This window comes from Pristis pectinata, chromosome 1, assembly GCF_009764475.1.
Source record: "Pristis pectinata isolate sPriPec2 chromosome 1, sPriPec2.1.pri, whole genome shotgun sequence".
Lineage (NCBI taxonomy): Eukaryota > Metazoa > Chordata > Chondrichthyes > Rhinopristiformes > Pristidae > Pristis > Pristis pectinata.
In genome coordinates this window covers 147,928,404-147,946,330 of record NC_067405.1, presented here as the reverse complement: position 1 = coordinate 147,946,330, position 17,927 = coordinate 147,928,404, and the positions used below count along the sequence as shown (strand labels likewise).

Genomic DNA, 17,927 nt, shown 5'->3' with positions numbered 1-17,927 from the left:
GTGTGTCTAAAAGCAGGTGAGAGAGCAGGTGACAGAGAAATAGAGAGAGTGAGAGATGGAGAGATAGAGGGAGAGGGAGGGAGAGAGAGGGAGGTAGATAGAGGGAGAGGGAGCAAGGCATGGAGGGAGAGAAGGATATAGAGAGATGATGAGTGAATGGGACATTGCTAACTGGACTGTTTGGGTGACCTTGGGTTTACAGAGGAGAGCAGTATTAGTGGGGCATTGCAATATAAGGCCACAGGTACGAAACGCTGCCGTTCTTTCTGTCCTGTACTCACTCTCTTTCCTAACAGGCTGCCCAGACTGAGGTGAGCTCCCGCCTCAGTGTGCCTGATGCAGAGATGATGGAAGAGCAGGTGTTACCTGGGACGGACCCACACCTGCGGCACACGGCACCTAGGAGTGTGAGAGTGGAACTGGTGCTGTTACAACAAGCTCTCCAGCGCAGGTACCTCTGACTTCCTCTGTGCGCACAGGTTGGCCTTGGGAATTGGAAGTCCGAGGCAGTGCTTTATCCCCAGTCCCCGAAGCTGAATTCTGGGCAAAAATGATCTTACAGTGGATCAGAAATTAAACTGCTCAGCCCTGCCCTCTCCTGGTTAAGGAGATCGGGAAGGGGAAGAACTCAATACTGTACATTCCTCTTACCTCGAATTCCCTCCCCTCCACCTCCCCCCGCCTCAGGCATCCTCTCTGTCATTGTCTGAGTCATCCGGGCCGTGCCATCTTCTCACAGCCACCATCAGGCAGGAGGTACAGAAGCCTGAAGTCCCACACCACCAGGTTCAGGAACAGCTACTTCCCTTCAACCAACCGGCACAACACTAATCACTACCTCAGTATTAGCAACACTGGGACCATCTCTTGCACTGCCGTGGACCTGTCTCTGATTGTGTCTTTTTTGTATTATGGTCTCGTTTTTTCTCTCTCTCTTCACTGTCTTCTATAATTTATGTACCTACCTGCCTGTGATGCTGTTGTGAGCAAATTTCTCATTGTACCTGTACCTCACCGTACTTGTGCACATGACGATAAACGACTTGCCTTGCCTTGCCTACCTCCTCTGTCTCTCTTCATTGCAAGCCCTCCACTCCCTCTCACTCTGCCCCTATTCTGATGCCCTCCCTCCTTCTCTGTCTCCACACCACTTTGGAGATCATATACTCCCATCTCTTGGGCGGGGTGAGACCGCAGTCACCTGTCTGAGCTGAGACTGCTCTCACATTGGACCTCAAATCTCATCTAAATATTCCGGGCAAGGTTGGGTTCCCGCTGTCCTGCAGAGTACTCTGTCCCTGCAGGATTGAGTTTAAAAGTCAAAGTTGAGTTTATTGTCATCTGCACAAGTCCATGTGTGCACAGGTGCAATGAAAAACTTACTTGCAGCAGCATCACAGGCACATAGCATCAGATAAGCAGCATTCACAAGAAAAACATAAATTAAACATAAATTGTACACAATTCTTATAAGAAAAAACACAATTAGAACAAAAAAATGTCCATTTCAGTGCAAAGTGATCAAAGTGCTCCCAGTGTTGCTGTACTGAGGTAGTGATTAGGGTTGTGCAGGTTGGTTCAAGAACCGAATGGTTGAAGGGAAGTAGCTGTTCCTGAACCTGGTGGTGTGGGACTTCAGGCTTCTGTACCTCCTGCCCGATGGGAGCTGCGAGAAGATGGCACGGCCCGGATGGTGGGGATCTTTGATGATGGACGTTGCCTTCTTGAGGCAGTGCCTCCTGTAGATACTCCCGATGGTGGGGAGGGATGTGCCCGTGATGTATTGGGCAGAGTCCACTACTCTCTGCAGCTTCTTGCGTTCCTGCGCATTGGAATTGCCGTCCCAGATCATGATGCAACTGGTCAGGACAGTGGGCTTGGGTCAGTCCCAGTGGGGGTGGGAGGGAGGAGGTGGAGGAAGGCAAGGGAGGGTGCAGTCACAGCCTGAAACTTTTCTGTGGGGCCGGGAGGAAGCCCCTGGCTCCAGATTTAGTGGCCTCTAGGCCAGGGAAGCCTGGGCTGAGCACAGCCAGCAGTGGTCCACATCCCCAGGGACCCCCGAAGACAGGCGCCAGCCTCTGGCTCCCAGCAACAACACCTCATACTCTCCAACCCAATGACATGAACATTCGGTAACCCTTCCCTCTGAAGGGCTCCCCCACCTTCCAATCCTCCCCCTCCGGTCCCTCCAATTGTGTCCCCTTCCCGAACCCCCACCTTCCAGCCCCTCACCACCGATCTTCGCTCCACCCACCCACTACACACACAGGTCACCCATGGGCTCTGTCCCCATCTGGTTCTGGCTCCACCTGCCATACACCTCTCCCCTAATGGTCCCCATTCTCATCTCAAGCACAGGTCGCCCTGTCGTGTACCTGCTCCTCTCCCTCCAGCAACCTTCTCACACCCCTCCGCTCCCCTCCCCTCCCCTCCCCTCCCCTCCCTCCATCTGCCTTTTATTTGCTTCCTCTCTGTCTGCCTCCATTTATCATTCACCTGCATCTGTCTCCCAACTGCATCCCCTTCCTCCCCTCCCCTACTGGCACAATCTGCCTGTCATCTCACACCCCTCCACAGTCCATCAATCACCACACTCACCCTCTCCTCTCCATACTGGCCGTCTCCCACCCCCCCCCCCCCCCACCCCACTCTCAGTCCTGATGCAGGGTTTCGAACCGAAACATCAACAATTCCTCCCCCCACAGATGCTGCTCTACCCGCTGAGTTCCTCCAGCAGATTGTTGCTCCAGACTCCAGCATCTGTAGTCTCTGGTGTCTCCTTATATTTCAAAGTAGTTATGGAAAAAAAAGATAGGGGTGTACCAGGAATAAAGTTCTTAAATTGGGGAGGAAGGCCAATTTCATTAAAATGACAGGACGTGGCAAAGGTGGACTGGGAGCTTCTGTTTGAAGGTAAATCTACATCTGTACAGTGGGAAGCGTTCAGAGGAGAAATATTTGGGATTGGTTTGTTATTGTCACTTGTACCGAGTTACAGTGAAAAACTTGTCTTGCACACCGACCGTATAGATCAATTCATTACACAGTGCGTTGAGGTAGTACAGGGTAAAAACAATAACAGAATACAGAGTAAAGTGTCACAGCTGTCCTTGGGAAGAGTCCATGAAGGGGAGGCTGGTTTCCGTGACACCCTGGGCTGTGCCCACAACTCTCTGCAGTTTCTTGTGGTCCTGGGCAGAGCAGTCTAATGAGAGTTCAGGGCCAACATACGAGTGAAAGCCAAGGGCAGCAAGTACAGGGAACACTGGGTGTGGGGTGAGATCAAGGGTTGGTTAAAGAGAAAACAGTCTCTCGTGTCTCCTCTCTCGCTCCCAGTGACGAGGCTGAGGAGACATCCAGAGATGGCTGTGGGCCAGTGTTGATCCTGTATGTGTTTGTTACAGAGAGCAGTCCCTGAGTTCGGCCCTCACTGCCCTGGAAGGACTGGAGGAGCAGATTCCTTTGTTGCAAAACTGTTTGCTCCAGTTTCAGAACCAACCGGTAGTGCTGACTGGAAGCAGCCTGAAGCTGGAGCCCCATCTGCAGCTGCTGAAGGTACAACAACAACCTGCATTTATGTAGTGAAACATCCCAAGGCACCAGACAGTGGTGATACAATCAAAATCATAGGTTTAGGGTGAGTGGGGAAAGATTTAAAAGGGACTTGAGGGGCAACTTTTTCACGCAGATGGTGGTGGGTATATGAAACGAGCTGCCAGAGGAAGTGGTTGAGGCAGGTACAGTAACAACATTTAAAAGACATTTGGACAGGTACACGGATGGGAAAGGTTCAGAGGGATATGGGGCAAATGGGACCAGCTTAGATGGGCATCTTGGTTGGCATGGACCGGTTGGGCCTAAGGGCCTGTTTCCGTGCTGTGTGACTCGATGAATGTGACTCTGGTCATACGCTCCTGGTCAACCAAGTGCCTGTGTGCACTTATTAAGGAAGGATGTATGTGTATTGGAAGCATTTCAGAGATTGTTTACCGGACTGATCCCTGAATGTCGGCTTGTTGTGTGGGAAAAGGTTTGACTATCTGGGCTTGTATCCATTGGAGTTTAGAGGGGTGGGGAGGGATTGACCAGAACATGAGGATCCTGAAGGGTCTGGACGGATGGGTGTGGGAGAGTCTAGAACAAGGGGTCACTCGGTAATGAGGAAGATTGAAAGGTAGCTAAGAAGATAAGATTTCTTTATTAGTCACATGTACATCCAAACACACAGTGAAATGCATCTTTTGCGTAGAGTGTTCTGGGAGCAGCCCGCAAGTGTCACCACGCTTCCGGCGCCAACATAGCACGCCCACAACTTCCTAACCCGTACATCTTTGGAATGTGGGAGGAAACCGGAGCACCCGGAGGAAACCCACGCAGACACGGGGAGAATGTACAAAGACCTTACAGACAGCGGCCGGAATTGAACCCGGGTCACTGGCGCTGTGAGGCGTTACGCTAACCGCTACACTACCCTGCCTGCTGACTACTGTGATTGATGAAGGCAGGGCAGTAGACGTTTTCTATGTGAACTTTAGCAAGGCATCTGACAAGGCCCTGCCTGGTAGGCATGCCCAGAAGATCAAGGCACAGGGGATCCAAGGCGGGCTGGCTAACTGGATCCATAGTGGGCTTGGTGATAGGAGGCGGAGGGTCGTTGTGGAGTGGAGGGATGCTTTTCTGATTGGAAGTCTGTGGCCAGTGGTGTACTAGGGGTCGGTGCTGGGGCCCCTGTTGTTTGTGATATCAAGTCATTAATACATATCATGTGACTGTTGGAGGTACGATTAGTAAGTCTGTGGATGACATGAAAGTTGTTGGTGTTGTGGACAGTGAGGAAGGTTGTCCAAGGCCACAGCAGGATCTAGGTTGGATGAAAAGCTGGGCGGAGCGTTGGCCGGTGGAATTTAATCCTGACAAGTTCGAGGTCTTGCAAACTGGGAAGTCAAATAGGGGTAGGATGTGTACAGTAAATGGGTGGGCTCTGAGGGATGTTGATGGACAGAGGGACCTTGGGGCTCAAGTCCATACTTCCCTGAAAGTGGCAACACAGGTAGACCTGTTGGTGCAGAAGACATACGGTACACTTGCCTTCAGGGGTGGGGGCACAGAATATCAAGGTTAAGATGTGATATCGCAGTAAGCACTGGCTAGACTGCATGGTCCACAGTGTGTGGTCACCACACCACTGGAAGGTTGTGGTTGAGCTGCGGAGGAGGTTCACCAGGACGGAGCCTGGATTGGAGGATGTTAGGTTGGAGAGGCTGGGCTGGAGTGAAGGAGGCTGAGGGGGGACCTGACAGAGGGACATAGAATAATAACAGGTAGATTGTCAGAATCTTTTTCCCAGGGTAGGGCCTCAAAAAGAAGAAGGCACAGGTTTAAGGTGAAAGGAAGGAGTTTTAAAGGGGGTTTGAGGGGAATGTCTTTTACACAGAGAGTGGTTGATATCTGGAACTCACTGCCCGAGGAGGTGGTGGAGTCAGTGTATTTAGGGGCATGTAGACAAACACCTAAATAGGCAGAGTATAGAAGGACATGAACCTAATGTAGACAAATGGGGTTAGTGGTCAGCAGAAAGGTCAGCATGGATATGATGGGCCAAAGGGCCTTTCTCTGGGTTGTACATCTCTATGACTCTCTTTAGAAATGAAGGGTCACCCACTGACAATGGAGATGAGTTGAATTATTGCCCATCGGTGGTGGTTCTGTGGAATTCTCTTCCTTCAGGGGCAGCGGAATCAGAGTCTGCGAATGTTATTAGGGTAGAGGTCGATCGATTCTTGGTAAGCGATGGGGTGAGAGGTTACCGGGGTGGACAGCAGTGTAGGGCTGAGGAGTATTGTGTTCATTTCTGGTCGCCCTGCTACAGGGAAGACGTCATTATGCTGGAAGGAGTGCTGAGAAGATCTACACGAATATTGCAAGAACTCGAGGCCTGAGTTACAGGGAGAGGTTGGCCAGGCTGCGACTTTATCCGTTGGAGTGTAGGAGGCTGAGAGGTGACCTTATAGAGATGTATAAAATCATGAGGGGCATAGATGGGGTGAATGTGCACAGTCTTTTCCCCAGGGAAAGGGGAATAGAAACTAGAGGGCACAGGTTTAAGGTGAGAGGGGAGAGATTTCAAAGGGACCTGAAGGGCGACTTCTTCACACAGAAGGCGGTGGGTGTGTGGAACGAGCTGCCAGAGGAAGTGGTAGAGGTGGGTACAATGACAACATTTAAAGGACACTTGGGAAGGTACATGGATAGGAAGGGTTTAGAGGGATATGGGCCAAACACAGGCACATGGGACCTGCTTAGATGGGACTCTTGTTCAGCATGGTGAGTTGGGCCGAAGGGCCTGTTTCCGTGCTGTAGGACTCTACGACTCCATGTTATTTATTCTGCAGCATCTTCAGACTGCGATCGAGTCCCAGGTTGAAGCCTGTGAGGCCGTGAGCGGTGGTGGCAGTGAGTGTGCAGGCAGCTTGGAGCCAGAGGATCGCCGCGCGGTCTGCTCCATCGCCCGTGACTGCGCACGGCGGTACCAGGAGATCGGGACGCAGGCACAGGCCGCTGCCTCAGCCCTCTGCGCCCTGGACGGATTCCTGCAGTCACTGCGGGCTGCAGACCCCGATGGCAGGGGTCGCCTGGGGCAGGAGGGAGCAGCAGAGACCCCTACCCCAGGATCGGCGGAGGAGATCGAGTGTCTCTGGAACAGGGCCCTGCAGCTGGACGAGGCGCTGAGCGCGGCGAGGGTTTGTCTCGATGACGGCGGGAGTTCAGGCGGTAGGGTCTGGTGCCGGGACCTTGTGGCACGGCTGGGCTGCAGGGGAGAGGCTGCCAGACGGCAGGACCACTTGCCACAGGAGGAGGTATACGGGGAGCTGTGCGTGAGGCAGGAGAGACTCGTCAGACACCTGCAGGACATCGAGCTCCGCGCTGGAGCTGCGTTGTTACGTGAAGCCACGGTTCCGGCCGTACAGGGGAGGTAGGTACCACAGGGATAACGCAGCTCAGGAGACCGGCCACTCACAGTGTGTTGGTGACTTGGGAACGTCACGAGCGATCTTCTTCACCGGCACTCCCTTGGGATGGAGGCGACCTGTTTCCACTCTGGATCTGTGGGTTATAGAGTGCGATTGTTCCAGATCCCTCGAAACCTTCCCTATCTACGTACCCGTCCAAGTGATCACTGGGACCACTTCTGGGGGAGGTGGGGCCTGTGCAAGAGGGACAGGTTGCCCTGTCAATTCAGTTTGAACCTTACCCAATACACTCACAAACCTCCTCGCTGGGAATGTTGACCCCGTTCCAATTCAGGTGGGGCCTGTGCAAGAGGGACGGGGTCAACATCCCAGCGAGGAGGTTTGTGAGTGTATTGGGTAAGGTTCAAACTGAATTGACAGGACTCAGGCAGTGTCCTAAAGCCAAAGGTTTAGAGAGCACAGAAACAGGCCCTTTGGCCCTACTTGTCCATGCTGACCAGGTTGTCTACCTGAGCCAGTCCCATTTGTCCCTGTTTGGCTCACATCCCTCTCAACCTTTCCTACCCATGGACCTGTCCAAGTACCTATTAAATGTTGTTAATGTACCTGCCTCACTCACTTCCTCTGGCAGCTCGTTCCATATACTTACCACCCTCCGTGTGAAAAACCTGTCCCTCAGGTTCCCTTTAAATCTTTCCCCCTCAACTTAAACCTGTGCCCTCTAGATTCAGACTCCCCTACCCTGGGGAAAAGTCTGTGACCCTCCACCTTACCTCTGCCCCTCAGAGATTAGACAGGGGTTCACTTGCCCCTTGAGCAGGAAGACCAGCCTCGCTTGGCCCTGTGCCTTCACAGAGCATTGGCCCCAGCCCCTGTCTTCCTCCAGCCCTCCAGGATGCCCGAGTACATCAGGATGGCCAGAACTAAGACAGATTCAGGGACTAGCTTCAGAGAGTTAGGATAGGATAGGATTTCTTTATTAGTCACGTGTACATCGAAACACACAGTGAGATGTGTCTTTTGCGTAGAGTGTTCTGGGGGCAGCCCGCAAGTGTCACCACGCTTCCAGCGCTAACATAGCATGCCCACAACTTCCTAACCTGTACGTCTTTGGAATGTGGGAGGAAACCGGAGCACCCGGAGGAAACCCACGTAGACACGGGAAGAACATACAAACTACTTACACACAGTGGCGGGAATTGAACCTGGGTCGCTGGCGATGTAAAGCGTTACGCTAACCGCTACACTACCATGCCTGCCATACAGCGCAGAAACAGGCCCTTCGGCCCAACTTGGCCATGTTGACCAAGGTCCCCAGCTGAGCAATATAGGCAAGTACAATTCTGATGTGTAAAAGACACTTGGACAGGTAATGGATAGGAAAGGTTTGGCGGGATATGGGCCAAAACAAGGGACTAGCTCAGGTAGTCAGCACGGACAAGTTGGGCCGAATGGCCTGTTCCGTGCTGTATAACTTGATGAGACCACTTCCCGTGGAACCGTGGATGAACAGACAGAGGGTATAGTCTTCTCCTTCTGTCTCAGCCCTCGGAGGGGGCTGTCCAATTACCCCCAGCGCCTGGGGAAAGCTCACCAGCCCTTCAAGTTCTCCCCTTCAATTATCTCTCCTGTTTTGGAAGACTCTTGGATTTCCTTGCAGGGAGCGCACTTGGGATAACAACAGCTGCCCGTGTAGCCCTGTGCCTCTCTCGCCGGTCACCTCAGGCTGAGGTCACCAATCACTCCCTCCTCGAGCCTTCTGTGGAACACTAGATGTCAGGCTCTTCCCCGGCACCCTGCGTGTTACATGAGGCTACCTGTTGTAACTGTGACCCTGTAACCCCCAGGCTGGACTCCCTGAAGGAGCTGGAGCATGAACTGCAGCAGACAGAGGTGGCGCTGGGTGAACTGAGGACACTGGCACAGCAGCTGGTCAGCTCGGGCTCCGGCCTGGCAGGGGAGGCACAGAGGAGGCTCCAGGCTGCCGAGAAAGTATGGAGCGTAACTGCCAGCAACGTCCAGGACTGGTGAGTGACCCATCCCTAACCACGGCCTTCACCGGTGCTCAGACCAGAAGGGACGAGCAGAGGGATCTGCAGCAAGTGGTTGCCCTGAATTGCTGGGGCTCCATCTGTGTCTAGTTCTGGGCAGCACCCTTGGGTGTCAGGGAGAGGGCATGCATGGAGGGTCACAGAGAACAGAGTACAGAACAGTACAGCACAGGAACAGGCCCTTTGGCCCACCACGTCTGCACCAACCACGATGCTAAATTAAACTAATCCCTTCTACCTGCACACGGTCCATATTCCCTCCATTCCCTGCACGTTCATGTGTCTGTCTAGATGCCTCTTGGTCACTGTGGTATCTGCCTCCACCACCACCCCAGGCAGCCTGTTCCAGACACCCACCGCTCTCTGGGTAAAAAACCTTGCCCCGCACATCTCTTTAAACTTCTCCCTCTCACCTTAAACCTCTGCCCTCTAGAATTTGACATTTCTACCCTGGGAAAACACTCTGACTGTCTGCTCTATCTGTGCCTCTCATTATTTTATAAAGCTGTTATCGGGTCTCCCCTCAGCCTCCACCGCTCCAGAGAAAACAACCCAAATCTGTCCAACCTCTCCTCATAGCTCACGCCCTCTAATCCAGGCAGCATCCTGGTGAACCTCTTCTGCACCCTCTCCAAAGCCGCCACATCCTTCCTGTAACGGGCCGACCAGAACTGCCCACAGTACTCCAGATGTGGCCTGGCCAAAGTTTTATACAGCTGCAACATGACCTCCCAACTTTTATCCTCATCACCCTGACTGGCAGAGGTACATGTGCCATGCACCACCCTCACCACCCTATTGTACACTTTCACTTTGACCTTCCAAAGTGTGACACCTCCCACTTGACCGGATTAAACTCCACCTTCCATTACTCCGACTATAACTCTGACCGGTCCGTATCCTGCTGAATCCTTTGATGGCAACTTCACCATCCATAAATCCACCAATTTTTGTGCCATCCACAAAGTTATTCATCAGCCCACCTACATTTTGTTCCAATAAATCACAAACAACAGAAGTCCCAGCACTGATCCCGGTGGAACACCACTGAATCCTGGAATGATCCTGTGGCTGAGGGATTTCTGGAATGGGAGACTGGACAAAGCTCTCGGGATTAGTTTAGGGATTGATACAGGGCTGTGGGGAGAGAGGGGGCAGTGGGATCAGTGTGGGGACTGATACAGGGCTGTGGGGAGAGAGGGGGCAGTGGGATCAGTGTGGGGACTGATACAGGGCTGTGGACTGTGGAATTTCACTGTTGGCCCTGTATAATTAGAGTTACTGATCACCACTGAGACAGATCCCTCAGTTCACTGACTCCTTGAAGCACCGAGTCACTCTCATCCTGCACTAGTTCTCCCCGTCTGAGTGGAAACCGGATCATCCAGGCCAAATCCCATGCGGTCACAGGGAGAATGTGCAAACTCCACACAGACAGCACCCGAGGTCAGAGTTGAACCTGGAGCTGTGAAGCAGCTGGATTAGTAGCTCCACCACTGCACCTTCACTTAACAGATGGTCCCTTGCGCCAGCCTCACAGTTGCCAGCAAAGGCCTTTGTCTCTGGAAACACGGCCTTTCGTTCACTGCGACAATGCTGCCTCTTTGTGTCCCCAGGAAGGACCATTACTTTGTTCTAGTGGGCTTCCTGAGGGAGTTTCAAAACCACAAGAAGGATCTGATATCCAGCATAGAGAAAGGCCAGGATCTGATTCCACCACCCCCCTCTTATATGGACAAAGCAAAGCTGCGGCAGCTAATGACTGATGTAAGTAGGTGTGATAGCTCTGAGTGCTGGAAAGGAAGCTGAGAAGTTGCTTCAGTGAAGTGAGATGTTGTTTCCCAGGTGGAGGCCAGCGCAGGTTGGAGGGACAACACCTCGTGTTCCGCCGTGGTGGTCTCGGGAGTCTCCATCCTGATGGCATCAACATGGGTTTCTCCAGCTTCTGGTAAACCCTCCCCTCCCCTCCCCTCCCCTCCCCTCCCCTCCCCTCCCCTCCCCTCCCCTCCCCACCTCCTTCCCTTTATTCCATGGTGCCCCCCTCCTCTCCTATTGGATTCCTTAGATTAAGGTTATTAGTCACACGTGCATCGAAACACATAGTGAAATGCATCTGTTGCGTAGAGTGTTCTGGGGGCAGCCCGCAAGCGTCGCTGCACTTCCGGCGCCAACATAGCGCGCCCACAACTTCCTAACCCGTACATCTCTCCCACCCATCACCTCCCAGCTTCTCACGTCACTCCCTTTTACCCCCCCGTCCCCCACCCACCGACCTTCCCCTCTCACCTGGACTCACCAGTCACCTGTGCTCCTCCCCCTCCCCCACCCCTTTTATTCTGGCTTCTCCCCTCTTCCATTCCAGTCCCGATGAAGGGTCTCGGCCCGAAACGTCGACTGTTTATTTCCCTCCACAGTTGCTGCCCGACCCGCTGAGTTCCTCCAGCACTTCGTGTGTGTGTGTTGTTTCTTTGGATGTGATTCTGTGGGGAAAATGGGATGATTGCCGATGGATCCGTCGTCATCTCTGGCATTCCTTCACTGGATACTTCACAAAGACCTGTTGTAGACAGACAGAACCAAAGCACTGTCCCCCAGTGTGACCCTCCCTCGGTACCATCCCTCCCACAGTGTGACCCTCCCTCAGTACCGCACCCCCCCACGGCGCTCCCTCAGTACCGCCCCTCCCACAGTGCTCCCTCAGTACCGCCCCTCCCACAACGCTCCCTCAATACCTCCTGTTCCAAACATCCACTGAAGGTACCCCGTGACGGGCTAGCAGAGAGCGTATGGGCTAACTGAGCTCCGGTGCTGCTGCCACCGGTCCATCCCTGTGGGACTAGGGTTGACCACCCCCCTCGCTGCCCCAACAGATCGATGCAGTCAAGCACGAGGTCAGCACCCAGCAGGAGAAGCTGGATGAACTGAGGAACATCTGCCGGCATCTGCAGTCCAACCTGAGGAAGGTCATGGACACCGGATCCCTGCCGTTCCAGCGGGAAGCCGATGACCTGGTGGATCAGTGGCTGGATGTAAGTGAGCCCTGGGGTCTGTTCCCTGCAACATTCCAGGGTCTGTCCCTGGTGAGGAAGCCCCTCACTCCCAGGGCTGTAGGGAGCTGTTCCCCACGACATTCCAGGTTTGTCCCAGTGAGGAAGCCCCTCGCTCCCAAGGTCGATTGCCCTTTGCCACGGACCATGGCTGCTGCCTCTGGGGCAGTTGTCACGCCAGCTCCTCGGTCCCCGGGACATATTGAACGGTCACCGTGCTACCATGTGGAGTCCCAGACCACAGGTCCCGGGTGGCGGGCGACTGGTTGGGATCTCCGGGGATGACAGAGACATCGGAGGGGCAGATATCAGCACTGCAGCGGCAGTGGTGCCCCAGTTGAAGTATCGGCCCTGGGGAGTGTAGGGGCTGCGTGGGGTGGGGGCTGTGTGCTCCTTGGTGGGTGAGGTGGGGATGTGACACGTGTGTGTGATGTGAGTTGACACCACATGTGTGGGTCCTGTGTCAATGCTCCGTGTGTGCGCTCCGTGTGTGCGCTCCAGGTGTATGCTCCATATTATTGCTCTGTGTTGTGGCTCCATCCTGAGCCTGTGTTTTCCGGCAGGTGACAGAGAGGTTGGAGAGTTACGGTTCCCGTCTGCAGCGGGCGCTGAGCCTGTGGGACGGTCTGACCGAGTGTGGCCGGCAGATGGGAGAGCGGGCGAGGGGGAGGCCGGACCCGCCGGGGGAGAGTGTGTGCCGGCAGGAGCCTGCGGCACTGGAGGTGAAGAAATCACTTGATTGGTTCATTGTTGTCGCGTGTACCGAGGTCCAGTGAGACACCTTGCCCTGCATGCCATCCATACAGATCACTTCATTACACAGTGCATCGAGGTAGTTCAAGGGGAAACAATAACAGAATGCAGAATAAAGTGTCTCTCGTAATCTTATAAATTTCTATCAGCTCTCCCCTCAGCATCCGCCGGTCCAGAGAAAATAACTCAAGTTTTTCCAACCTCTCCTTATAACTCATACCCTCTAATCCAGGCAGTGTCCTGGTGAACCCCCTCTGCACCCTCTCCAAAGCCTCCACATCCTTCCTACAATGGGGCGACCAGAACTAAATGCAATACTCTAGATGTGGCCTAACTAAAGTTTTATAAAGCTGCAGCATAACTTCTGAACTCAAAGCCTCGACTGATGAAGGCAAGCCTGCCGTGTGCTGCCTTCACCACCCTATCAACCTGTGTAGCTACTTTCAGGGAGCTATGAACTTGGACCCCAAGAACCCTCCACTCATCAACACTGTGAAGGGTCCTGCCATTAACAGTGCACTGTCTCTTTACATTTGATCTCCCAAGGTGCAACACCTCACATTTGGCTGGGTTGAACTCCATCTGCCATTTCTCAGCCCATATCTGCAACTGATCCATATCCCGCTGTATCCTTTGCCAGTCTGCTACGCTATCCACAACACCAGCAATCTTCGTATCATCTGTAAACTTACTAACCCACCCAGGTACATTCTCATCCAGGTCATTTATATACACCAGAAACAACAAAGGTCTCAGTATGGATCCCTGAGGAACACCACTAGTTCCAGACCTCCAGCTAGAATAAGTCCCATTGACCACGACCCTCTGTCTTCTACGGGAAAGCCAGTTCTGAATCCAAACGGCCAATTCACCGTGGATCCCATGCACCTTAATCTTCTGGGTGAGCCTCCCAGGAGGGACCTTGTCAAATGCCTTACTAAAATCCACGTAGACAGCATCCACAGCTCCACCTTCATCAATCACCCTCGTCACTTCGTCAAAAAACTCAATCGTTAGTAAGGCACGACTTGCCCTGCACAAAGCCATGCTGACTGTCCCTAATTAGGCTGTGGTTTTCCAAATGCTCATAAATCCTATCCCTAAGAATCCTCTCCAGTAACTTCCCTACCACTGACGTGAGACTCACCGGTCTATAGTTACCAGGATTATCCCTGTTTCCCTTCTTGAATAATGGAACAACATTAACTACTCGCCAGTCCTCCGGGACCTCACCTGTGGCTAGAGAGGACACAAAGATCTTGGTCAAGGCCCCTGCAATCTCATCTCTTGCCTCTCTCAATAACCTGGGGTATATCCCATCAGGCCCTGGGGACTTATCCACCGTAATGCTCTTTAACAGACCCAACACCATCTCCTCCTTTATCTTGAAATACCCCAGCACATTAGCACGCTCCACACTGATCTCCCTATCCTCCACGTCCTTCTTGGTAAATACTGATGCAAAGTACTCATTTAGGACCTCACCCACATCCTCCACTTCCAAGCACATGTTCCCTCCTTTATCCTTGAGTGGTCCTACCCTCTCCCTAGTTATCCTCTTGCTCTTGAGAAATGTATAGAATGCCTTGGGATTCTGTTTAATCCTACTTGCCAAGGACTTTTCATGGCCCCTTCTGGTTCCCTGACAGCCCACATCTTACAAGAGGAGCATTCTACTGCCCTAACTGCCATCCTGCCTACACAGGACTAAGGATTTACAGACAACAAAATAAAGACCTTACCTGTTCTTACCTGTGTCTTCTTACTGAAACCCTTTTTTAAAGAGCTGCTCGCTCTCCCCCACCCCGGTCACTTACTCAGTCTCTTCTCGCTGAAGCCTCTTGAGTTGAAGCCTCAGTCCCCCACTCTAACACCGAACCACCACGATCGTCCACTCTTCTGTGAATAGTAAACACTTCCCCTCCCAGAGTGTGACCCTCCCTCAGTACTGCCCCTCCCACAGTGGGACCCTCCCTCAGTACTGCCCCTCCCACAGTGGGACCCTCCCTCACTGCCTCTCCCACAGTGTGACCGTCCCTCAGTACTGCCCCCTTTTTTTTAATTATAAACGTTTATTAGCTAAAAGCCCTACAAAAAGGACAACCAGTGTCAATACACTACACCTAATACGGAAAAGAAGAAACTAAGCAACGACATACTACAGTAGATAAAGCAAACTAATACTAACGAGACACACACAACACTACACCCGCTCACGCAACACGCAACACTTCAAATAAGAATCACGTTTGTACCGTCCACGACACACGCGATCCCCCGAGGGCCCCACCGAGCGCGGAACTCAGCCAGGGTGCCCGCGGAGGCTGCGTGCTCCGTCTCCAAGGACACCTGCGCGCGGACGTAAGCCTGGAAGACGGGCAGGCAGGCTGACCGGCTGAACCCTCAGCCACCGGTCGCCGTGTCCCGTGGATGGCCAGCTTGGCCAGGCCCAGCAGGAGATCCACTGCGTGACCCCCCCCCCGCCGCACTGGGTGACTGTAGATCAGTGGTGTCGGGCTGAATTGCAGCCAGAACTTGAGCAGCAGCCCCTTCAGATATGCAAAGAGGGGCTGCAGCTCAGTCCTGCCCCTCCCACAGTGGGACCCTCCCTCAGTACTGCCCCTCCCACAGTGGGACCCTCCCTCACTTGGTTGACCTGCAGAAATGTGGAATGAACCAAATGCAGACCTGCAGCCTGACAAGTGGACGTCCTCCCCTGCAGCAGGCTGGACGATTTAACCAACGTCCACGTTCCAGAAGGCATCCAGTGCCTGAAGGGTTAAGCTGCATGAATTCACCAGTCCGCTTCCTGCTGCTTTTGAAGAGCAGGAGCCAGTGTTTGGTCCGGGAACAGAAGGCAGGGCCGTCTCCACCCCACATCGCTGCTGTTATAGTTCAGACAACCTGGCACCTCCGGGCTTGGCAGCTGGACTCAGCCCAGGCTCACCCCATCCAGGGGCAGGGGGCAAAGGAGTCCACCTGCCTACGAGTCCTGGGAAGGTAGGACGGATCCACCGGCACCCAGCTCCCTCACAGAGCACCTGGAGAACACTTGGGCACCTTGTGACCCCTGTTGTTCTGTCAGTGCACGACCCCACCCACAGCAGAGAGCGCGGGGATGGAGAGAGGAAACGGGGGGGGGGGGATGGAGGGGAGAGAGGGGGAAGGGGAGGGGTAGAGAGGGTGGAGGGAGGGGGAGAAAGGAGGGGAGGGGAGAATGGGGGATGGGGTGGGAGGGGGAAGGAGGGGGAGAGAAGGGGAGGGGGAAGAAGAGAGGGAGAGAGAGGGAGGGGGAGGGTGTGGGGATGGGGGGGTGGAGAGGGAGGGAGGGAGAGAGGGTGGACAGAGAGAGAAAGATAAGATAAGATTTCTTCATTAGTCACGTGTACATCGAAACACACAGTGAAATGCATCTTTTACGTAGAGTGTTCTGGGGGCAGCCCGTAAGTGTCGCCACGCTTCCAGCACCAACATAGCGTGCCCACAACTTCCTAACCCGTACGTCTTTGGAATGTGGGAGGAAACCGGAGCACCCAGAGGAAACCCACGCAGTCACGGGGAGAACGTACAAACTCCTCACAGACAGCGGCGGGAATTGAACCCAGGTCACTGGCGCTGTAATAGCGTTACGCTAACCGCTACAGTGAGAGAGAGAGTAACCAAGAGAATGACAGTGGTGTAGAGACAGAAAGAAAGAAAAAGATGATGAGAGACAGAGAGAGAGGAGGGATAGAGAGGGAGACAGAGAGAGGGAGGAAGAAAGAGTGTGAGAAAGAGGGGGAGGGAGGGGGACAGAGAGAGAGAGGGACCAAGCGAAGAAGCGACGGAGGAGGAGCAGGGAGAGTTGGGAGAGGGGCAGAGAGGGAGTCCCATAAGAAAAGCAAGACCATGAACGTGTAACTTCCCGAACCAGTCCTGCAGGTTTAGACATGGATGCCCAAGGTACTGAGATACTTTATTTGATTTATTTGCCCATTTTGGGTGAAATAAAGACCCATTCCCCTTGACAGGCGTACTGTGAGGAGCCTGCCCACTGTGGGAACTGCCCAGACCAGGCAGTCATCTGGCTCACCGTGAGGGCACAGCGTAGAGAACGGGGCAGGTTAATGAGAACTTGAAGTGAAAAGAAAAATACACGTCCTGTTGGCCTTTCCACATTTTCACCCCTCTGTACCCTCACCCTGACTGCCCTCAGTTGGCAGCTTTTGGTCATTAACTGCCCCCATTAACCAGATGACCGCTATTGCTTATCCCAACAGCAACCCTGTCCTCACCGTATTGGGGATGTCCCCTTTGTCATATCCACTCCTCCACCACTCTCTCTTCAATTTAAAACCAATTGATTTTCCCTCTTTCCCATTTCTCATGGTCTTTGATCTGAAATGTTAACTCTGCTTCTATCTCATAGATTCATCGAGCACTACAGCACAGAAACAGGCCCTTCAGCCCATCTAGTCCATGCTGACCTGATCTTCTGCCCACTCCCATCTACCTGCACCCGGACCATATCCCTCCAACCCCCTCCCATCCATGGACCTATCCAAACTGAACCCACATCCATCACCTCCGCTGGCAGCTCATTCCACACTCGCACCTCCCTCTGAGTGAAGAAGTTCCCCCTCAGGTATCCCTTAAATATTTCACGTTTCACCCTAAACCTATGTCCTCTCATTCTAGTCTCTCCCAACCTGAGAGGAAAAAGCTTGCTTGCAGTCACCCTATCTATACCCCTCATAATTCTGGATACCTCTATAAGATCTCCCCTCACTCTCCTGCGCTCCAGGGAATAAAGTCCTAACCTATTCAACCTTTCCCTATAACTCAGGTCCTCAAGTCCCTGCAACATCTGTGTAAATTTTCTCTGCACTCTTTCAAGCTTATTGATATCTTTCCTGTAGGTAGGTGACCAAAACTGCACACAATACTCTAAATTCAGCCTCACCAATGTCTCATACAACTTCAGCATAACATCACAACTCCTGTACTCAATGCCCTGATTTACGAAGGCCAATGTGCCAAAAGCTCTCTTTACGACTCTATCTTCCTGTGACGCCACGTTCAAGGAATTATGGATCTGTATTCCCAGGTCCCTTTGTTCTACCACA

The 17,927-nt window shown here is 53.2% G+C and overlaps 1 protein-coding gene across 1 annotated transcript in view; it reads left to right on the top strand.

The window, feature by feature from the left end:
- The window catches only part of LOC127572882 (nesprin-2-like), a 139,628-nt gene that overhangs the window by 60,075 nt on the left and 61,626 nt on the right, over nucleotides 1–17,927 (top strand). The window contains exons 16-22 of the mRNA XM_052020634.1: nucleotides 297–451; nucleotides 3,405–3,555; nucleotides 6,393–6,973; nucleotides 8,819–8,998; nucleotides 10,639–10,789; nucleotides 11,893–12,051; nucleotides 12,633–12,791. Of these exons, the coding sequence (XP_051876594.1) occupies nucleotides 297–451; nucleotides 3,405–3,555; nucleotides 6,393–6,973; nucleotides 8,819–8,998; nucleotides 10,639–10,789; nucleotides 11,893–12,051; nucleotides 12,633–12,791 (1,536 nt within the window). The remainder of the gene's footprint in view (nucleotides 1–296; nucleotides 452–3,404; nucleotides 3,556–6,392; nucleotides 6,974–8,818; nucleotides 8,999–10,638; nucleotides 10,790–11,892; nucleotides 12,052–12,632; nucleotides 12,792–17,927) is intronic.